The sequence below is a fragment of the Corvus moneduloides genome, chromosome 6 (assembly GCF_009650955.1).
Source record: "Corvus moneduloides isolate bCorMon1 chromosome 6, bCorMon1.pri, whole genome shotgun sequence".
In the NCBI taxonomy this organism is placed as follows: Eukaryota; Metazoa; Chordata; class Aves; order Passeriformes; family Corvidae; genus Corvus; species Corvus moneduloides.
Window position 1 is genome coordinate 27,811,269 of NC_045481.1, and position 23,803 is coordinate 27,835,071.

Below are 23,803 nucleotides of genomic sequence, written 5' to 3' on the forward strand. Positions count from 1 at the left end.
AAAAAAGTAGTGAAATTTTAGTGAGTTATCACAACGGAATATAGTCACGAGTTTGCTTTCCTCTGCCTCAGGACGCACAAGCCCACAGGCCCGCCTCCCTTCATGCCCTTACAGCAATCCTGCCGGGGAAGAGCCCCACTCGCCCTAACTCAGCTTTCGATACAAAGGTACCTGGGTAAACATGCCATATACACCTTTATATAAATCTATAGGTACACAAATTAAACTGCAGAAAATAGTGATAACACTTGTAGGGCTAAACCCTATTAAATCAACAAAATAAAACCACGGAAGCTACATATTTAACCTTTTATTGCACTTTGAATATATACATAGTATTTCTCACAATTACAAATTATTTGAACACTGATGCTACACCTGCCATGTAAAATGTTGCTTGAAGATGCAACAGTTCAGGCACTGATCGTGCAGTTCAAGTTAGAGCTAAAAATATTTACAAAATTACATTTTCTTGCATAACATTCTACATACTGTAACTTTAAAAAAGAACATTGTTTATGTAATACAAAAATCAGAGGGTTACATTGTAGCTTTTTAACAAATATCACCATTTGGAAAATGATCTTCTGTATACATATGATTTGACACTTCAGAAGTTTTTGCATGTTAATTTTTCTTTTGTCCAACTAGAAATTGCCTTAGGTAAGAAACGGTAAAGTTTGAGCTTTAAACACGTTTTACTATATAATACAGATTCAAGATACGATTTTCAAATTTATTTTGCAGGCTTCAAAGTTGCAATTCCTTCAAGTAAAATCAGATTTTTTCTGATACTATTTTCAAAATGCATATGCAGAATGTGAGTGTGAATAATTAACTAATACTCTCAAAATCCTCTGTTTTCAAATCCCAGGACTTAACATCTTAATGAAAAAAATCAAAGCTGCAGCACGCAATGGTTTAGACTTTTACTATGAACAAGTATTTTTCTCCTTTGGAATATATTTCACTCTTAAACCAGTTTAAAAGGCTAACAGCTTTTCTGTAAGCATCCTCTGAATGAGTAAAAAAGCAAGTCACAGAAATTTCTTATTCCTTGGCTTTTCAAACATAGAGCTAAAATACTTCAGGGTGTTTTTTTAATTATATGTGCATTGTTAAGGAGACCGTACTAAACCCACTAATTATTTAGTAGAAAATTATCACTCTAGAAAATAAATAGCTTATTTGATGTGCTAATTCCAGATGGAAGCTAAGGGTTTGATGCACAAACTGTGGGGTGAAGTTCTTTGGCCAAACACAAAAAGGACTGCAATAGTTCTTTAGTGGTGCTGACAAATCTTGTAAAAGATGCAGCTTCTATAAGAATATATTTAATACACAACTGATGCATATCAATTATTCTCCCTGTGTTACAGAAATACTGAAAGTAAGCAATCTCCCTAGTTGCCAGGTGTGCCTCAGGTTATGTTTATGTAAAATGAAAACTACCCCATAATATTGCACTTCAGTGATCTGCTATAAAAAAACCTGTGGCCCTTATAGCTACATAAATTGCTCTTACAATTTCAAGACAAGGGAGACCATTCTGTATTTGGAAGTTAGCTTATTCAGTGGAATTCTAATGAACAGTTCCAATAAATTTATGATTGGTCTATATAAATTAATGCTGAAAATGAGGAAATTCCTTTCCATATTCCAGGAATACAACTTGAATATATTAAGTATTATACTGGAGTGTCTAGATAGAGCTGATCAAACAGAAAAGGAAAGACAACTTGTCCTGAATGGGTACATGTCAGTATTAGAAAATGGGAGCAAATTCTGTGGAAGAAAAACTGTTTCAAGCAATATTACACATTGTGTGATTTTACAAATTCAGTGTTTGGATATAGCATTGTATAGCAGATAGTTTTAAAAGTTAACATTTTTTACACCCAACATATAGGTTAATTCTGCCTTTATATAAAAACCTTTCAACTGTTGAGTTCAAAAGTAATAAGCAAAAAAGGTGTGAACTCTATTTTTGTAATCTCAGGTATGTTTTGAAGGCTTATATTCACATTATTTTATTATTTCTTTTTCCATTGAAGGTCTTAAAATGCAGTTTATTTAGTTCCAGGTTCTGAACAATTTCTCTTGTCACTGCAGGTACCAAAAGTCCAAGAACTGTCCTTCAAAATTACTCACATTCTGCTTGCTACTTTTGTAATTTCTGTATTTTTCACATGGAAGAATAACATTACAGAACACATTTATCTCTAACTAGGCAAGAAAAACAAATACTGCACTGAGTACACTACTCATTTTTAAAGTATAATATTATATCTGCAGGAAACTCATGACATTTTAAAAATACAAACATACAATATGAATCCTTATTATGTAAACAAATTTGTGCCAACCCACTCCCTATAATGGTAATAAACCATTCTGAAGGCTAAGAATACAAAGCATTTATTGGCAGAATGAGAGTCAAAAATTATGCAAAGATCAGAAACACAGAATATTATTGGAGAGAAGACACTGAGAAAATGCTGAGTATATAAACAGTCAAATTACATTCTCCAAGAGATCATGCACTTATTTTAAAGGAGACTTGAATATGCTTTTGGCCAATAAGCAAAACCCACTGCTAATGCTGTCTTAATTTCTCATACTCTTAAATTTTTAATGACAAGACTGATGAGATTAGATTGTTCTAGCCATTAGAAGTAGTGAGAAATGTTTGATTTAATACTTGCAATAATTTCCTTAGACTTTCTATTATTTTTTCAGAAGCACCTATCCATTTGTAATTACTGTGGATGTACTTTCTTGCGAAGGTATTCAAATATAAAGCAATCCTGCTTATATTTTCAATTCAAACCAAGCTATATTAAATAACAAAGTATATGATTACTTTTCAGTATTTTGAAGAATGTGGATACATACAGATATATACAGATACATATGTATCTATATTACATCTATAGGACAACTGATGTTCAGGACACATAGTACAGGTGGTCAAAACTGACAGAGGGAAATAGTAATTTCAAAACAGAGAGCAGCATACATTTAAAAAGAACATACTTAAGTGTCCTTTTAATTTCATAGTTTTAGCATTAGTAATATTAAAGTGTTGCTGTGTAGGAACTTCACTACTTAACTTTTACAGCTTAATGGCCCAGCCATTTATACAAACTACTACAGCACTAACATATATTTTATACAGTGCTCAGAATTCATCTAAGATTGAACAGGAAGAGTTTAGAACAGAAGCTAGAAAAGTATCAGGCCCAGACAAGATTGATGGTAGACTGCCTTTAGTTTAACTAAGAGCTTTAGAGCATGGTTGTAGGAAAATACTGACTTTAATGGAAGACGAGTTTACATATTCTAATGAGTGACAAACTTCTTTTCATACTCAACAACATTAACTCCTATATTTCGCCTTGAAAGACCAGTTATTGTTGCATGTTCAAGATTTTATTCTGATTTTTACTATTTTGGCTCTATGAGTAATTAAAAATGTATGGAAGTAGAATGCAGAAATGTGCGAATGTCAAAGATTTTGTTGAACAGAGACAAGTTCAATCTGATTGTGTTCTTGCGCTGCATTATTTTGCCTATGTTTTCTCCAGACCTTTAAAGCACTAGCCAAAACGACTGTAAAACTAAAAGTATTTTGAATTTCCTAGGTTTCTATGAACCATTGGAATGTAAATGAATCAATACAAAACAATTACTGAAAAAATATACATGGAATTAAAGAACTGCATCACAGCTTTATGCAAGACAATGCTCTGTAGCAATTATCTTCAAAATGTACCTGATTTGTTTTTGATAAATAAGTTACCTAAGTATTTGATACAATCCATATACTTACCTGTTACAGAGTTTGGTAACATTTCATACCTGTCTACAGCAAAAGCTGACATTTAAACTACTTCTGCAAGAGATGGCTGACTCTTAAAGTTGACTTCAAAAGGAAAATTACTGAAAAAATAAAAGTTTTTTTTAATTTGGAAATTGTATTCTATCTCATAACATTACAACTTTTAGCATAATTCTGGGGGAAGGGTCAGAAAATACTAAAAGTATGTTGTCCAAAAATACAGTAGCGAACTGAAAGCAGATGTTCCTGCAGAAAACTCAAGTTTCCAACATTCAGTTTAACAGCAAAAATACTTACTCCCCTTCAACTCTTAGTGTGTTTCTGATGGTGAGCTCCATTTTATTTTTGAACTGCTGATATGTCTTTGTTACAGGAAGCTCTAAGCAATTAAGAAGTCTCTTTCCAATGGGATACCTTATATGCAAAAATTTAATAGTAGGTTCAGGATCAAAACCAATGGATGGTATGTAACAGGAGCCTGTTACGAAGAGCAGAATATCCTCCAATGTCACTACAGACTCACCACCTAAAAAAACGGAATAAGTTTTTATCATTGATTGTCTATTACACATAAACCATTAGCTTGCATGTTAAGTGCTAAGAGGAAAAAAAACCCCACATGAAATCAAATCAATATGCTGAATAAACATGCAGTTATATGGCCACCTAAGAAAAAGTTTAGCAAGAAAAACCCACTTCAGTTAATTCTGAAAAATCTTAAGTGAATACAAAATCCTCTTCTGCAAGAAAAAGATAGAAAACAGTGGTCTTTAAGACTTTACACAAACTATTTAATAAAGGATTTTTCTGTATCACTTAGGTTGTGTGTTGGATTATTTTTTTAATTCACAGCAGTCCTAGATCCAATCTTTCAGCTATTTACCCCTCTAAAGTTTTGGGCAACAGTTTCAGAAATTCTAACTAGTAAGAAAGAGGGGGAAGAAGGAACAATTAGGAACTGATAGTGACTACAAAACCTTGATTTATTTACCCTACTGAACTCTAAAAAAAAAAAATCAAATTCTGTATGTACACCAGCAACTAAATAGCCTGCACATGAAAGGGGAGGATTTTGAAATTAAAAAAAAAAATTAAAAATTACTTACTTTCCACATCTCGCAAATAGCCCATCCAAAAACCAGCACCTTTAAGTTTATTTACATCTGATGAGGAATGGATTGTAAAGAGATCACAAATAGTTTCCGCTGAAAGTCTTTCGGGTTTGTGGCACAATATGCTAGAGAATGCATCTGGGTGCATTTGCATTTTCTCTAGAACGCCAAGAGTTTTCAAACCCTGCCTAAAACTAGGAGGGGAGGAAAAAAAAAGACCATGCATCAGAACTCTGCATTTTATAAAGCTGCAAGATGGGATATAATAAATCTTCCCCATCTGCAGTCTCTGTACCTTCTCAGTAAAGTTACACAGTACTCCCATTTTATCTCGGAAAATGCATTTAACTTTCATTTTAACAATCTAAATGTTTCTGTGGAGCTTTTTGTGGAGATGAAAGAAATACCAGTGATATGTAGAAATTAACCTTATTTCCTGGTACTTGATTGTGCAAGGTTTACTTTTATATGGGAACATAGCAAATCTCTTTCTTACAAATAGCTCTTTGGAAAACAGTTTAAATTTCTTGTCCATAGACAAAATGAGTTGTCTTAAAAGATAGCCTTTGCTTGGCTTTTGCAGTCTGCTTGTGCTTACATGCTATTATTTCTCCCTGTGCCGAATGCAGACAAGCAACATCCTGGGCTGTACTAGGAATTGTGTTGCCAGCAGTTCAAGGGAGGTGATCTTTTTCCTCTGCTTAGCAGCAGTAAGGCCACACTTGAGTGCTGTGTTCAGTGCCAGACTGCCCAGTACAAGAGAGATATGGACATACTGGAGAAAGCCTGGCAAAGGATGACTAGGATGATTAAGGGACTACAGCATAATCCTAAGAGGAGAGGCTGAGAGAGCTGGAACTCTTCAGCCTGGAGAAGAGAAGGTTCAGGTGGAATCTCAACATGTAGAGGTATCTGAAGGGAATGTGCAAGGAAGTCAGAGACAGGTTCTTTTCAGTGGTGCCCAGTGGCCTAGAACATTTAACAGCTAAAATAACCAACACTCTAGTTACTCTCAGTCCTTGATAGTGACAAGTGATTTCTTGCTCTACTCACTTATGCACATCTTATGTCCATCTCCCAAAATGCACAAAACCACATTACCGCATAAACAAATGGGCTAATTATTAAGTTTTACTTTTTAGCTCACTAGTTTTAAAATAAGATATAGATTGTTCAATCATGACAGAGGACCTTGGCGGAAAGACTAATTGCTCTGACCTTCATTAAAAAAAAATCCTCACATTAACAATTAGTTTTCATAGCTCTTGGAGATTGAGTTGATTGAAATTTCTCAAAGATAACACTATATTTGAAGTTTAAATCAAGCTATGCTTGTTGGAAAAATTAGCATCCAATACGTTTTACCAAGCAGATGAAGAACGCGAATTGGAAGTAAGGGCAGAGACCAATCAAAGAACAGTCAAGAGCTGCAACTTTTCCAGCTAATGAGGTCATCACTACCTCACAGAAACATCAATGCAATGCCTATGTTCTAAGCAGGCCAACTTACACTTGTTGACAGTATTGCACTCCTAATGGCACAGACAAACTCCCTAATTAGAACTCTGGAAAACTCATTTGAATTCTAAACATATGTTAAACATTTCTAAAATGTAAAGATTCTAAATTTGAGCAATTCTGAATTAGAAATGAACATAAGCTAGAGAAATTTTATAGTGCAAAGGTCTTTGTGATGCTGTAGTTTAAAAACTGTGAATCTGCCTTCTTCATAAGGTTGAAAACGGAATGTGACCAAGGAGAAGTGGAACAGAGCAGATATGCAGAGAAATAATTTCAGTCTTTCAGTTTAACTACCTAGTTAACAGTTGCTACTTAATCAACTGAAAATTACAGTACACTTCATTGAGAATAAGTGAGAACATGTGAAAGTTAGTTTTAGCAACATATTAATTAGTATTTCAGTGAGGAAAAGAACCAAGAAGTTTGAAAACTCAAACAAAACAAACCTTTCTAAGGGTAAAGTAATTCTCTTGATTACATGATAGATCAATATGTCATTCACCAGCATGTTCTTATCACACAAAGCTGTTACAGGTCTTAAACATCCAGCAGCAGTGAGGAATTCACAGCAGTCCTGTAGTGTAGACTGTAGGCTGGACAGACTATTTGCATATTTTATCTGCATAAAAAGATAAGTCAGGCCGTTGTTTACCACGTGTGCACACATATATGTGAAAAATAAGCTTTTTGATTTCAACAAAATTTATACTCAGTAAGTTCTTCTTTATCTCCAAATATAGTCTTGAGCAAGAAATAAAATGAAACTTATCGCATGTTACCATTTGTATTGTTTGTGCTACATCAACATCAGCAACATCTTCCAAAGCTGGCTTCACATTCTCTGGACCGTAGACAAGGCAATCGAACAGTGTTTTGGAAAAGAAACCAGGAGATGGACCACCATGAACCAGAGAAACCGCAATCATTTTACCAGCTTCAAAATAAAGATTTTCTTTTACAGCTGCAAATAGAAAAATGTTTACTTTATATGCATAGAAATGATTTCTGATCCTCATTTCATAATAGAAAATGTTATAGTGCTTTTTTTTCTTAATGACTTTTGCTGTCTCCTGATAGTTCAAACTCTAAGATGACATTTTTACATAGGAGTATCACATTCTTTTACACCAACTCTTCACCCACTATCAAGGTTTGGAAGATGTAACTTCCTCTTCTACTTTACACCCAATGCATATTTAATTCTGAAACATAAGAACTCAAAGAAGCTAACTTGGGGTCTTTGGGAAGCATGCTATGAGAAATAATGTTCTAGAAATTTGAGGAAAGAAAAATAATTAGCAGAGAAAGTGAGTCCGGAAGAAAGAAATTCACTTAAAGAGAACAAATACCCTAATTAAAAAGTTCCAAGTCTAGTTATATGCTGTATTTTTTCCAAGGTTGTCATCAACTTCTCCAACTAACCCAAAATTTTTAATTACAAATCCACACACCATCCCCCTTCAGAGTTGAAAAAGTAAAAAAAAAAAAAAAATCAAACCCCAATTTTTATCCTTCAGGACTACACTTGTGAACTGACACTCCTACTGGCTGAAGATTAAAAATTAAGTTATATACTTCTCAATATGTTTTTCAACCAAGCAACCAATTACCTTGAAAATCAAGGGCCAAGTTCTTTCCAGAAGAGCCCTCAAACAATGATGAATTCTGAAGGTGAAGAATTAATAATTGGAAGAAATGGTATTTTGATGCAGCAGAAGTATTTGTCTTTGATCTATTTTTGCAGTTTGAGAAATTTACTTCAATGGTGTTTGTGGGACTGAAGTTGCGCTGTCTAAATCCTTTTAAAGCATTACTCCAAATACTTTCTGCATTGATGTTAAGTCTTGTTGTTTTTGTTTTAACTTGTACCTTTAACTCCTTCAGTATATTACAAACTTCCCTTCTTTGCTCTCTTAAATGCCTATAAGAAAATTGCATGTATTTTCAGATGAAATCTATGATTCATAATCAGCAACAGTTCTACAAAAAACATTTTAACAGTCTATTAAGGAGAACACTTCTTTAAACACTGTGGCACATTCAGGTATTGCCTAAATTATTAATTATTAAAACATTTAGTATAGAATTAAAAAATTTTAACACTGTAGTGGTAAGTTTAAGTATCTCTTAAGAACCAAAAAAAGGAGGCAGAAATAATTACCCTGGCATAAAGAAAATAGTGATTTTCTTAGTACAGTGCCAAACAATTCTCATACAATGATTCGACATTTAAACAATCTGAATGAAACAAGTGAGAAATTAAGAGATTACCATTTTACATTAAAGATGTTTTGCAACCAAATTAGAATAATCTTTGTCACTATAATAAAAAATATATTTGAGTAGGAAGAAAGTTCTCATTTAAAAAAACAAGATGTTTCCTTTGTTTTCTAACTTCCAACCAAAACTATCTCAAATACCATATCTACTAGAAATAACTTACTCCCTCATCAGAATTTTTAGCACATAAGGCAGAATCCATAAATTAACTACTCACAAGAAGATAATGAATTTTATGTCCTTAAACTGAGTATTTTATATTAAAACATGATGTTTTAGCACTGACTTTAGTACAATCATGAACTATTCATACGGTACAAATACAAACACATTTAAAATTTAGGACGTCTAATTAGAAGAAAGCAATTAGGATTATTTTTATTCCCTATTTTCTAAAGAACGTTTAGCCATGCATCAGTAAGGGCAAGTATGCATTTCTGGGTTTGGATCCCCTCATTACCTAACCTACAAATTCTCACTAGGTTTCATTCTTTTCTCCTCGTGCCCCTCTAGCATTTAGAAACAGCAGAAGTCTCTCTCAAGCTATGACTTCAGGTTGTAAGTGTATATCGATCTCATTTTTGCAGTGACTATAAACATACACACACACAAATATATAGGGATACTATATATACTCACACAGAGAAATACATATGCACACTGTATATACACAAACACACACAGAGACCCTCCCCCCGCATGTTCTGTAGGAAATATATTATAAAGCCATGTGCTAGATTAGTCTTCAAAATAAGAAAAATAGAAGAAAATACTTTTGCGTCAGGGACCAGCTCCTGTTTGACTTCACTGGAGATAAGGACGTTGTCATTCTGTCAGATGCTGGAAGTTCTAGGTGTGAGCAAGGTGACAAGTTCTGGCACATTATCTTTGATGATCTGTAAGACAAACCAGTATTTTAAGAAGAGATACAACTAAAGAATACATGAACACTTCCTATTTCAAGGTAGCAGTATAGTTTCCCCCTACTTCAGCACCGAATCTCATTTGTATCTTCATTTCCATGAAGTCCACCAGCACCTGAACAACTATTTTAAAAATAACAATTCTGTATTTTATTCCTTGGTGGCCTTAGGATCTGTTTTTAGTTGCATCTCATACATTAGACGAAAGTCCTGACTGATACAGTAAGCAAAAACTAAAAGTATTAGTTTCTACAAACTTGAGAAGTTTTTATTACAGCAGAGGAAAACATTAATATGAACATCTCTAAGTCAGACTTCTAGAACATTCTTAAAATGGAAAAAATACCAATAAGCAAACAATGCTTTGCCATTTGTATAATCTAAGTTACCACTAAATTGTTGAAATTCCTTTAACAAGGATCTATCCTTACCAACTAAAAAGTGGTTTACATGCCACCAAATCCAAATAACTACAGCAAATTTCCAGAGCTCATGGCTTACTCAGAAAACTTCAATTATTAAACTTTACTCCAATTTAATTTGATTTGCAATTAAATGTAAGTTTCTGCTACAGAATAAGCCACCATTTCCTCATGTTTAAGTATTATTTTATGCAATAATCAGTTTCTGCGAGAAAACAGAAAATTACACACTGGAGTAGAAAATTGCGTGGAGATCCAGATGATTGCCGAGGGGACTTTGGAGGTGGCTCTTCCAGCAAACAAGTCGTCCCATTTGTCTTTTCAGAGGTAGCCAAAGCACGCTTTTTCCGTTTGCTATACTTTCCTGTATGATTACATTATATTAATTTAATGAATTTGCTCATTGTAAAGTATACTTACATAACTTAAAGTTATCATTTAAGAAATCACTGTCACATCCATAACTTTACCTGATTTTGCAAAGATACTTCTGCATTCCATGCACTCCCAGTTTTGCTCCCATGACTTCATAGACGAACAGGCCAAATGAGTCCCACGAGAACCGCAATACTGACAACGCTTTATTTCCCATTTACTAAAATTAAAAACTTAGGTATTTAGACAGAAGAACGAGGCTAATTAAAACAAAGAATATTCAAAAGTAAGCGCAATCCAGACACTAAACCAACAAAGCATAACTTTATCAGTCTGGTAGAACAGATTCTAATCAGGGAGACTTTCTTCACACAAGATGTACTCATACCTGGCCGCAACAAGAAAAAAAAGCTACTTATGTTCCAGCACCTTGCACTGAATGAGGGTATTAGGGTACTCCCCTGCCCTGAAGTCCATAGTTTGTGGGCACTATTTTCTTCTCATGCTGCTAGTCAGCAAAATCCTCTGTGTTCTATGGGTATCCATCAGTCAGCTTTTCCAAATGGTAATTCTTTTAAAGGAGAGCTCTCTACAGAAACATTCAAACTACTGACCTAAGTCTACTACTTTAACAATAATTTCTTGTAAAGGCTCTAAGTATTTTAACACTTCTGAAATTGCTGAATTAAACTCCAAATGATACATACACAACATTCATTTACACACATGCTATGTTGATGCACAAATTCTGCTTCAGCCTGTATAAAATGAGGACAAGGACAAGGTAACTGATAATCCATTAACTTTGGCTGTCGTGGCTTTTATAACCAGATTAAGTTAGAGAAATTTAGTATTGAAATATGATTGTAATGAGTAAAACAAACACATTATCTAGACAGTGTGCTGGCTTGATATTAAAACCTGATGCCGAAAAACATCAAAGCATTTAAGTAACTAAAAATAATAATAAATAACAACAATGAAAAACACATCAAAAAATGATTCCATCCTAAATTATACTTTCCTGCTAAAGTATCATACCTATCAGGTTCATTATAGTCTCTTCCTTTCTTACAGAGACATCTTTTAACATCACAGTGTTGATAACAATGCAGTAAGTCTTGATATGCATTTTCTTCAAGTTCCCAAGATGCATCCCTATAAACAAGGCAGAAGATTGGATATTAGAACGGATTTATGATCGTTTCAATGGGTTAACTATATTTTGAAAAATATATATGCAATAAACACACGAATATATTTCAATCATGTCATGTTCTATGTAACAGACAACAGAGAGGGGGAAGAAAAGTCTAGTAACTAAAATAATACTATAAAACACACAGACGGACTTCTTCTTGCACAGTTACTTTGATTTCAAGTATTTATTATTTTTCACATGACCTCAGTGCACATTTTCTCTGTCTCATATTATTCCCTTTTTTCTCTCACAGAAAACAAGGATATTTGTTTAGGCAGCCTACTCAAGTTACCGCCGAAACTGGTTTCATGAATGGTAACTCAGAATGTTCCAAACCGGTACAGCAAAGTTCATCAAATATTTTGACTCTTCTTCCTCTCCAGAATCTTAAGCTTCTGCCTCAAGAGGGAATTAATAGTGCTCTCTGAAAAGACTAATAGTTATTAAGGAATACTACTTCTAACAAAGAAGCATCATTCTGATCTCTTTCTATCATATTTTGAGCCTCATCAGGTTATAGAAACAGGAAAAACGGCTCGGAATTTTGGAAGCAGGTATTATAGCAAACATAACCTTTGCAATCCCTTGGCAGAAGATAGAAGCTGTATGGCTGAGTAATCAGTCAGTTACAATTCTGTCTTGACAGAAATTCAGATAATTAAACTTGGGCACAGAAAATACACTTCTCAACAATCCCTATGTTAAGGAAAAATTACTGTATTTAAGAAGTGCTTTTATCTTTTAATTGGGTTTAGCGTTTAAGTTGAATGATGGCATTAAAAATGACTTTTCAGAGCTTCCTGCTTTATGTTTGAGATAACTAATTTGACCTTTGCCAATTTTTATGCCTATCTAAAAGGACACAGGCCACTCCTTACCAAACTGAACAATCCCACAACTGAAGGTAGAACTAACATTTCACATATTAATAGTTGAAGTTCTGTAGAATAAATTAAAATGTTTATAACAGCCTGTCAAAGTTTTCATACAAGAGTGATTATTAACAAAATTACTTACCTTTCTGGAATGTGTATGCCCATTCTCAACATTTCTTTTTGAAATTTGTCCTTGTTATTACATACTGTGCACCTAAAGAAAAATATCCCAGCACTCAAAGCTTGATACTGTGTCAAGAAAAAAAAAACACAACAAAAAAAACCAGACCAATTATTGAATTACTACCATCCTTAAGATGCCAATAAATTGCGTCTTAATATTGAGAAGCATTACATTCACGGATACTGTCCTGACACGGGTGTTTAAGCTAGTATCAAATTGTGATATGACTTGACATTAAAGCAAATGGAATGGATTTTCTCTTCCTTTAAAGGAAAGGGCTCATACGCTAGAATAAGGTTCATAAATGAAAGCGCCATCCTTTTCAGTCAACCTCCCCAGATCCAGAGTAAGTTTACAAAAAGAATGTTGTAACTTTTTCTAGTCCTGGATTTAGTCAAAGAGAACTGATGATGGATATAGTTTTGGCACTCAGATTCTGCACATAACAACTTGCAAGAAAGCAACGACATAGGCTGAACTTCAGTTCCTAAAAGTAGTAAAGGCATACAGTATATATCATACATGCAGAAACATGGAGGGGCCAGTGAGGGAGAAAAAGCTAACAGCATTAAAACCCCAAAATCCTTTTGTGTCCATAACACAATTTCAGCACTGTTCTTCAAACCTAGTATGTTTCATACCTACTATCTACACTTAACACTAAGCAATTGTTCCATTACTTTTTAAACAGAAATGTGATCTCCATGGATGCAAAAAGAATGAAAGGGAGAACCTGTATTACCTGCAAGCATTCTCGATGAAACCAAGCATTTTTACAGCAAGGACTTTTCAATACAGTATACACTGGAAGATGTTCAACCAAATCCAGGCATATTGTGCACTGTGAAGCTCCTCTAGGTTCTTTGTCCGTAAACTTTTGGACTGGTCTATGTTCCCAACAGTAAGATCTAAAAACAATAATTTATGATTCCCTTAACAAAATAACATTTTAAGAACCTTCTTCATAAAATTTGAGGACAGTAAAATTAATTCATTACTGTATTTTTTATGAATAAGTGCTATGCAACAAGCTAAAAATGTAGACATACTGGTTTTGGCTAGGCTAGAGTTAAGTTTCTTAATAATAGCTTGTATGGTGCTGTGTTTCGGATTTGTGATGAAATCAGTGTTGAAAACACAGTGATATTCTAATTATTGCCAAGCAGACCTTGAACAGAGACCAGATCTTTTCTGTTTCTCACTCCTTCCCACCAGTGAGCAGGCTAGGGGTGCACAAGGAATTGGGAGGTGAGACAGCTGGGGTGGTTAACCCCAACTGACCTAGGGGATATTCCATACCATACATCCAAGAAATGTAGCTCGAGAAGAAACTTTTCTGAAAATGCCTTATCTTTACATGCACTTGAGGTAATGTGAGCCATTTTTATTAAGTGCCTGCTGGACTTCATCCACCCTAAAACTCAGCTCATAATAAGGAAAATGCACTCAAGAGTATTTTGACTACAGCCAAGATGCTAGACAGATGACAGTAAAAGAAAACATTTTTTAGACATTTGATATTAAGCCCATTTCTCCTGCAGTCCATCTCTAATAAACTTGGAAACACAACAAAATGGCAGACAGTGTGTTTTTACTGCTGAGATGCATAGGTAGGCAAACCTCTGCCATTTCAACAAAGGCACAGGAGAGAGGCAAACAAAAAAACCAAATCAACCATTATGCAGTTTATTCCACAGTTCAGAATTTACTGCTCAATTTTATAAACAACTCAACTACTTGTGTAAGCATAAAGTCATATTTAAAAGTGTTGAGAATTCAGTTTATAAGTATTAGGTATGCAACGTAACTGTTTGACTTCCATGTCTTCCACAAATAGGGTATTTTGTTCCTAGATAACCTGATGTCATTTGTAACTAGCAGCCTATCCAATAATAAGCCATGAAAGAAACCCAAGTTACGTCCGGTATAAATATAATAAATTGAAAATGGAAAAACAACTCACCTGAAGTCTTCCATAAACTGGAAAATGCATTCCCTTTGTAACCCACAAGGAAAATGGTAACTTCGTTTGCATTTAGGAGCTACACATCCAATCGAAGCACCCTTTTTCTTACAGATATTACATTTCTAGAAATAATTTTTTTGGGAACAGAATATTAACATCTTAAATACAAGTAAAATTACAGGAATTAAACCAATAGAAAAATTACAGAAAGTGTGTAAGAAAGAATAGCAGCTCATAGATTATAACTGTGACAAGACTAATGTGGTTTAGCTCTGTTACCAAGAGCAAACATATGCAGTTATTTCACAGACTTTATGTATTGGTTTATATGCATATTGTCTTGTGACATGTAAGCTAAAATACAAGCTATTTTATCAGTACCTATAGTTTAGTTGCATCTATAAATTATTTACCGTCAGCTTCAAGCTCAGCACAATGTCATGAGGTATTATGAAAGTTTAATTCACTCTTATTTATCTGCAACATACCCAGAGAATAAAAATAGTTGCAAACTGTAGAGGCCCAGGGAAGCTGACTTCAGTTCTGGGATGGATTGTAATGGAGCATCCCTGCCCCCCAGGCCACACCGTGATCTCAGAAATGCTCGGCAGGCTTCAGCCTGGACAAACTGTACTGGACTAAGCCTCTCTTGAGGTTCATCAGAAACACTGTATGTTCCCAGGAACTAACACGCATCTCATGAGCTCCTGTTTTATAACAAACAGCCTTGGAAACTTATTTTTCTTGCCTGAATAACAACCCAGGCGGAGTAGTATTTTTGTTACTGAAACTTCAAAGAAAGTTACCAACCCGAACTGCAGCCAGGATGTGCTAACGGTGCCTTCCCGGGCTAGCACGAGGTGCTGGCACCGAGCAAACTTCTGCCTGCCCGAGCGGGGCAGATGGAGACTGATCCCGGCGCGCGGGGGAGTGGGCGAATCGCCCGCACGGGTTCGCCTCGCTCTCCCATGTCTAGCGCGCCCGAAGGAGGTAGGATAAAGCGGAAGGACTCCTTGAGAGGAGGAGGAGCAAAATCCATTGAGCAAGCTGAAGCCACGCGGCTTGCGGGGGCGCTTTGTAGCCCTGCCAAAGGGGTGTGGAAAATGCACAGTAACCAATGATACATCAATCAGCGGGTGTTACAGAGGCGGGGAGAAGGGATTACAGCAAATGGGGAAGGGGTAGGCGGGGAGAAGTAACAGAGACCAATTAGCAACGGAAGAACCTAGATCTCTCTGGAAAAGCAGCCAGATATGAGAAATATGGGAAAGGGAAAGCTGCAGCTAAAGGTAAGGCACGGATTGCAGCTTTTGGGGTGCTCCCTGTAATTTCAGGGATTTTAGGCTGTGGTTCAGCTGAACCTGGCTTTGGCCATGGTTCACCGCAACAAGGATGGAAAATTACTGTAACTAAAGCCCACTCTCTGTGACCCTATAAACAGTGGTCCAAAGTGAGACCTTAAGAGCTCTCGATTCCCAGAAGACAAGGGGCTAATGTGCATGTCTCAAGCACTGATAACCACATGGCTCTGGAGCCAGCCAGGGACTGCTGGCAGTAACAAACAAGAACTGCTGGTGATAAACCAAGGACTATCGATATTAGCACACTGTGAGAAAGAACAAGATTTAACTGGAACTGAGGGCCAGGCAGAGATTCACTTTTTTGTGAGAGAGAGCCACAACACAGCACAGTGCAAGCACAGGAATGTGTGGCGGGAAGTGGGCATGGACTATAGGGTGGGACTAAGACCCCCAAAGCCCTCCAACCCATTTTCAGAAAGGCCTGAAAGAACAGACTGCTCATGATAACTAATTTACATAGAAGGCAAGAAATCTACCTTCGGGGTGGAAAAACCTATCCCTAAAAAGGTACCCCCCAAAAACCCCAGGCTAGTTTCCATGCCAAGTGTGTAATTTACTAATAAAACCTTCTGATCTCTTGTCAACCATCTGATATTCGCTATTCCTTTTGCCCAATGAGCATTTACGAAATCTTAGGTGCTTCCTTCCCCTTAAGGGTGGATTGTTAAAATTTCTGCAGGGCTTTTTCCTTGTGGCTTCCACAAATCCAATATACTTGTTACTTAAACGTAAAATTTAGATGTTAGAATGGGCTCAGCACATTGTCCATTGGAGAAAGAAAACAAACCCCACAGGCAGTACTAAGAGCACTTAAAAGTAACTTTTTTCCCCCTTGTAAATACCAAAGACATCATTCTTACCAGTTTTGCAGCTCTGTTTACTTCTTTTCTAATATCTGTGATTAAAAATCCATCCACACCTTCATCTTCTTCCCCTCTCTGCCAAATGCCACTTGACATCAACTAAGAAAACAATTCAATTTAAAACATTCACCTACCTAAAGATTTAAAGTTACATACACTATGCTTGTCAAGAGAGAAGTTTAGTCTAAAAAAGCTCATATGGAAACATTTTAATGATTAAAAAGCTGATACAAAACATCTAGGTATTTTTGTCTGACATGACAATAACCAATAACATGAAAAGAAATATTTCATAACATCAATGTATTGTATAATACTGTATGGTCCGAGACAGTGTATTTTGCCTTCCTTTTTGAAGTATACAGACTATTCAGATAATTGTCAAACAATTACTTTCAGCATATAAATCTTCAGAGGAAGTAAAATTAAATTAGCTTAGTTAATATGAATGACAATTGTGCTGTGGAGATAATGAAACACAGTAGGAAGTAACTGTACTGAAGTGTCACCTAAGAGGAAAAGTAATTCACTTTAGAGGAGATTTAAATAAACACAGAATCAAGTAACTAGGCAAATCAGAAGAGCCTGATGATAATTTAAAGTTAGGCAGCTACATTACAATCTTCAAATAACTGAAGAGTTTCACAACTTGATGCCATCTATGTTCTTTACAATCTCTAATTTCAACATAGCACCATTTTAACTAGCTTTATCAATATTTTAGTCAAATAAATGTAAGATTATATACTCAAACATATTAAATATATTTTTCCAACTGTGAGACATTTGGCAAAGATAATTAAACTATCACTAATGGGTTTCGTTGTAGAACTCTTTTCTTATATAACATATACTATATTTAAGTAAAATCACAGGGCTTTGCTCATTTTTCAAAGTAGAGACAACAAGATGTAAAAGATATTGTGATGAGCTTCCTGCAGTTAAAATATCTTGTAAGTCATAAGGCTCAGTGTTGCATGCATGCCTTTTCCTAGCTTTTCATCAGGATAGGACTTTTTCCTATAATTTGATATGGCCTTATATAGGAGACAAAATTACCACTAAAATAGTATAATGACCTATATTTCCTTCCAGCTGCTTAAAATTTCTTTAAAAACAAATATTTCTATCTTTATGCAACTTCAGAAAACCTCCACTCTCCTTAGTTTTTAAAGGATTCAGTATCTAAACTATTAAACCATTTGCAATCAACACTCTTTGAAGAGCTTGTTAAGAAAACATACCCCCTACATTTCTTCTGATACTAGACACTTAAGTTTAAAATTTGGGGAGAAAATTCAAATTTTATTTATTAACAAACAAAAACCTTTTTTTGGTAAAGTAGCCATATTATTCTAAAGACCTGTGAAAATTTAGAGCTTGAAAGGTAGTTTAAGTATACCTTTAAGAATGTGAGTTTTGGAAAATGTCAAGGTTGGTAACAAAAGCTGCAGGTTATATCCACAGCTTTGTTTAAATTATAAGCTTCTACTAATTAGTGATACTGTACTAACATGATCAGCAGAGTACATATAACTTAACTGAAAATTAGGACTTAAAAGTGTTACAATGTCCTATGTAATGTCAGAGAACAGCTCACAGCCAACAAGAATAAGAAATGAGGAAAAAAGAAAACATTTCTGTACTTTTTCCACAAGGGGTGGAATTTTCACATTTCAAATTTTGAAACTCCACTGTTGTTATGGAAGTAGGTGCAAACTGTTCCCCTTGTCTTAACATGTACCTTCATTGCTATTTGCTATGATAGTTTGGGAGAATTAATGAATTCCTTTAAATGGGCCACAAACAGAATTCAGCTTTGAATAAAGGCTTGTTGGGATTTACTTATTTTATCTGCTGCACCTGACAAGTACAAGCCTTCAAGGCTGTGAGTTAAAGCTCACAGTTCAAGCTTTACAACAAGAAAATTGTTACAACAACTGGACAGGTTATCACTATTAAATACTTACTGCACATTTTTTTTTTCCAGGTAAAACAGAAAACTCCAAGATCAACACCACACACTTACCAAACAGTAATAATGAACAGTGAGATTGTATTCCACATAGATCCTTTTTTCTCCATACTTTTCAGGGCAGTCATCTGTCCGTCCACAGAGAACACAGACTAAAATGTAGAATCATGTTTATAACCACAGTGAGTGTACTGGAATTACTATGGATCAGCTATAGAGCAGTAGCTTTCACCTCTTTTAATCACATGCAATCTTCAAGTAGATTACTGGATAAAGGACAGTAGATATCCCTTTCCTTAATGTTGAATTTTATAGTAGATACAGAAAAATGTACTATTTGTTCCTCCTCTAGTTACTAGAAAGAAAATACTTAACCAGCCTGCTGATTCAGGAGAGGTCTATCAGCCAAGCTGAATTCACAAAGCAGACTGTGCTCCCAATTGAAATATTCTTCCCAAAACACCCAAAGAGAATTGTCAAATGGCCAACAATGTCCAGGTGCATGTGAAATGTCACCTAGTTGTTTTTAGTACAATACATAAAGTTATCCCCATATTAGAATCCATGAATCAACCATTGCTTTGTCTACCTATGGGATAACATTGGTGAAAAGCATGTGAATAGTGCCAAGCCATATGCTACCACAGTTTTCAAAAACACTTAACAATTTGAGACAACACTGCATTCAACTAAAACCTTGAGGATTTACCACTTACTGAAGTTTCTAGCCCACTAACATAGTTCCATGGACATTTAACAGCTTCCCTTCAATTCCCAGGAGACATATAAAATACATTTAAAATATTCTAAGATCAAGAACAGTCACAGTAGTGACAAGAATAGGGTTAACTGCTTCAGCCTAAGAAAGTCCTGAGTGGTACTTCTCAAACACAGCTGTGTTATTTCGCTGCTAAAGTCACAAGGTTACTTTCTTAAAACACCTGCAGAAAATACTATTTTAAAATATTCTAATCACAGCAAACAAATGCAAGGAAGTTTGCAAGTTATTTATTTCTTTTTCATTTCCTGAGACAAGTGGTGGTTCCAACACAATTTCACAGAATGGTTAGGGTTGGTAGGGACCTCTGGAGATCATCTGGTCCAACCCCCTGCCAAGGCAGGGTCACCTAGAGCAGGTGACACAGGAACTTGTGCAAGTGGGTTTTGAATGTCTCCAAAGAGGGTGAGTCCACAACCTCCCTGGGCAGCCTCTTCCAGTGCTCTGCCACCCTCAACGTAAAGAAGCTCTTCCTCATGTTGAGGGGGAACTTCTTGTGTTTTAGTTCATGACCATTGCTCCTCATCCTGTTGCTGGGCACCACTGAAGAGTCTGGCACCATGCTCTTGGCACCTGCCTCAGAGATATTTATATGTGTTAAAGAGATTCCCTCTGTCTTCTCCTCTCCAGACTAAACAGGCCAATCCCCCTCAGTCTCTCCTTCAGACTGAGATGCTTCAGACCCCAAATCATCACTATGGCCTCTGCTGAACCCTCTCAGGAGGTCTTTGTCTTTTTTGTACTGAAGAGCCTCAAAATGGACACAGTAATTTGATTCTTGGAAACTCACCTGCTCTTTGAGCCTAAATAAAACAAGTTATAACTAGCACTATATATGCAGATTAAGTATTTCTGAAATGATTTAATAAAAACTTTACTCACATGTACTTTGAACATCAAAATTATTTGGTTTACTCATCCTGAGTTCTTCTGGCTGTCATGCAAAAGAAATGAGGTATTAAATACATCCAGTACATTAATGAACATTATATACCTCTTTTATGTTTTATTTAAACCTGAAAAAAAAAAGCGCATAAACTCAATAAACTAAAAGCAGGATTAGGACTTGAATTATAATTATAATTGAATTATAATTCAACTGTTATTGTGAGAGATAGGGGTTCAGAAAGCAGGATGCAAATGTCCAGAAAAAAAATTCCTAGACCAATGAAAGATACAGCAACTTTTACCTATCTCCCCAAACTAACAAACAATATATTTTATTTTCAGAAGAGAAAATAAAGTCCAATGAAACACCTAGTTATGTACAAACTTAACTGTACAGAAGAGTTCTTACTCATTTTAAGTGTCAGAAATAATGGCTCACAGACCATCTATGGAGTAGCTGTGACTTCTGCTCAAATAAAGGTTATACTAATACAAAGAAGTTGGAAACAAAAACTAGCTGTGTAGTGTAGTGATGTAACTATGAATATAGTCTCCACTCTTTGGAGAAAATGCAGGATCCTGGCCTAATCAGAGAAATCCCAATCCACAAAAAAGCCAAACAGAAAAAACTCCACCCCAAAAAGGGTGAGGAATCCAAAACTGGGACATGCATACAAGGGAATTTACACCATGTAGGACTATGTATTTTAAATTCTGAAGTGCAAAGTAATTTATTTAGAAACACTGATCTAACTTGCATTTCTTTCAAACATCATGTGAACTGCCCTCCACTGTGTGCCATGCCATGCACCCTATCCCACCTTGGACAAAAAAAACCAAATAATCCCCAGTTTCTTCACCACAGCACCAAGATGATTATTCTTTCTCAGAATCCTTCTAGGAACACATCTGTAGATCTCTGACTTGCCTTCCCTTAGGAAGCTGAAGAAGGCATTACCTAAGTTCTGCAAGCCAAGAATCATGGGTGATTGCCTGAATCTCCAGGCTATATCTCAGGTAGGCAAACAACTCCCTCTCACATGCTGAAGCAAACAGGGGAGCAACCAGTAACAAATCCAAGGTCCATACCAGATGCCTGTCAGACTGCGAGCTATGCGGTCTGGTATTTACAGTTTTGATGACTGCCAGATATCAGCTTCAGGAACAAACTTGAGGCTAATCCAAACTATTGCAAATAAAGCACTGTAGCAATTTTACTGGAGATTTAGGGAAGGAGAATTGTATTGAGAAAGGAAAAGAAAGAGAGGCAGAAGTCTCAGGCACAAGGCAATTGCCTATACCACTAAGAACCTGAGTAGCTGCACGAAAGACCTTGGCCAGAAAACAATCTAAAAGGAAAACAAACCAAAAAGCACCGCCACTAAATTAGGTGATGAGGCTTCTAAAGACACACCGAACTGACAGTCAAATGAAATAAGTGATTACTGTTTTCCCAGAAACACACTTCCCTTTTCCTAAAGGAATAAATATTCAAAGGGAGCAAAAGACAAGCACAGAGCTCACACACATTCCCTTTCTTCAGGATTTCCCCAGGATGGTCACTGTCAGTTTCACCATTCTCAAGCTCCTGCGGTACTACAACAAAGAAGCTACCTATACACGGCCACACAAGCCGTTTTGGTAGAAAGCCCTACAGGTCGACAAAGCACATATGTGCCTGCAAACAAGAAAACCACCTTCCCACCTTTCCTTGGCTCTAGTAAAATAGAAAGGAAAAAACAAACAGCTACACCACCCCCACCCCTAATTCCTTCTACTTTTCTCAAATTCTTTCAGGGAAGTGAATCCAAAGTTCAAATTTACAAGTTAAAAGATACACGGATCAACCATTGAGGCTCCCTGCATAAGTCCTATAGGGCTTTTCACAGAACAAAGCAATTCCCATCAGTCTGTTTGCAAGACAGGAACGAACACATCATCGCCCAGTGTCTAGAAAACTGGTGTAAATAAAATGTACCTACTTTGCCTAAACAGGCTAGAAAAGTCCTCAGAGTGGGTGTTTAGATTTTGCAAAATTCTGTAATTTTTTACTGCTCCAGAACGTAAGGCATTTCAGGATTGTTTTAACTACATGTTGAAAAAAGAAAAAACGAAGCCAGCCCCAAGAGGCACGGTATCAGGCACACGTTCCCCCAGCACAGGAACAAAGGAACCCTCCCGGATTCATTTGTGCACGCTGTGTGTCCTGAATTTCCACACGGCGGGGCCTCCAGGTCACCCCGCGGTTACTGCCCGGCTCCGCGTCCCGAGAAAAGAGCCGTCCCTCGGCATCCAGCCCCCGGCACGTCCCGAGGAGCCCCGTGATGGGGCTCAGGCGGCCGCGCCCCCCCGCGCCCCGCAGGGCTCAGCCGCCACCCCCGCCCGGCACAGGGGCCACGGCAGGTCCTGGGCGCGACGCCGCCCGCTCCCCTCCCGCGGCCGCACTGCCGCGTCTCCCCGGCATGCCGCCCGTCTCCCGCTCGCGTGGAGCTGAAAGGGAGCACGTTCGCTTTGGTCAGCGACTCCCGGAGCTCCTGCCCCTCCGAGCGGCGGGAGCCAAGCAGCGGCGGCTCCCCAAAGCACGGGCTGGGAGGCTGCCGCACGTCGCTCCCGGCACGGCGCATAAAGGGGCTCCCGCCTCCCTGCCCCGGCAGCCCACACAGCCCCCGGAGCGCCCCACCGCCCCTCGCGGCCCCTGGCCGGGCGGCACTCGCCTCCGCACGCCGCGGAGCCCGGGGGCGGCACTCACCGCTCAGGCCGCGCCGCGCGCCAACCGACGGCCGATTCAAACCCCAACATCCGCCCCCTGCCGGAAGCGCGGCCCGGCCCGCCCCGCCCAGCGGCCCTGCGGCCCCGGAACAGCGGGCAGCCTCCCCACAAGCCCCTTTGGGGGCATTTACCTGAGGAAACAAGAAGTTGAGGCTTTTGTAGGAAAACCACTTTTTTTTTTTTTTTTTTTTTTTTTTTTTTTTTTTTAATTTCTATCTTCTGCAGCTTGTTCTCGAGGGGCCTAAGGTGTCACAGTGTAAGGCAGCAGTGCTGACCCTTTTCCCCCCATAGCTGCAATAAAATGGAGTTTCTCAATAAAGCTCTGTATTTGATGTTTGTGCTGATGTTTTTCCATTGGAACGCCACTGGTGGTGCACTGTGTCACAAGGGAGCTCATTCCAGCGGCTTTAGGATGCAGGCGAGTGCTCGTTCCCTGTCCAGTAGAGCTGGAATGCTGCAGTCCCGAGGT

The 23,803-nt window shown here is 37.2% G+C and overlaps 1 protein-coding gene across 3 annotated transcripts; it reads right to left on the bottom strand.

Moving 5' to 3' along the window:
• Nucleotides 1–295: 295 nt before the first annotated feature.
• G2E3 (G2/M-phase specific E3 ubiquitin protein ligase) lies at nucleotides 296–23,387 on the bottom strand. 3 transcript variants are annotated; one of them, XM_032111470.1, is made up of 16 exons: nucleotides 23,315–23,387; nucleotides 20,560–20,611; nucleotides 18,954–19,051; nucleotides 16,922–17,023; nucleotides 14,698–14,822; nucleotides 13,477–13,642; nucleotides 12,693–12,799; nucleotides 11,516–11,632; nucleotides 10,570–10,694; nucleotides 10,331–10,463; nucleotides 9,528–9,650; nucleotides 8,085–8,395; nucleotides 7,254–7,435; nucleotides 6,921–7,093; nucleotides 4,948–5,147; nucleotides 296–4,367 (listed from the first exon to the last, which is right to left on the bottom strand). In XM_032111470.1, the coding sequence occupies exons 2-16, from the start codon at nucleotides 20,594–20,596 to the stop codon at nucleotides 4,135–4,137; spliced, it is 2,232 nt and encodes a 743-aa protein (XP_031967361.1). In that variant the 5' UTR covers nucleotides 20,597–20,611; nucleotides 23,315–23,387; the 3' UTR covers nucleotides 296–4,134. The 3 variants fall into 3 exon arrangements, with proteins under 3 accessions (XP_031967361.1, XP_031967362.1, XP_031967363.1); XM_032111471.1 differs by lacking the exon at nucleotides 23,315–23,387 and having other exon boundaries at nucleotides 20,560–22,914; XM_032111472.1 differs by lacking the exons at nucleotides 16,922–17,023; nucleotides 18,954–19,051; nucleotides 20,560–20,611; nucleotides 23,315–23,387 and adding an exon at nucleotides 15,511–16,913.
• Between the last annotated feature and the right edge of the window lie 416 nt (nucleotides 23,388–23,803).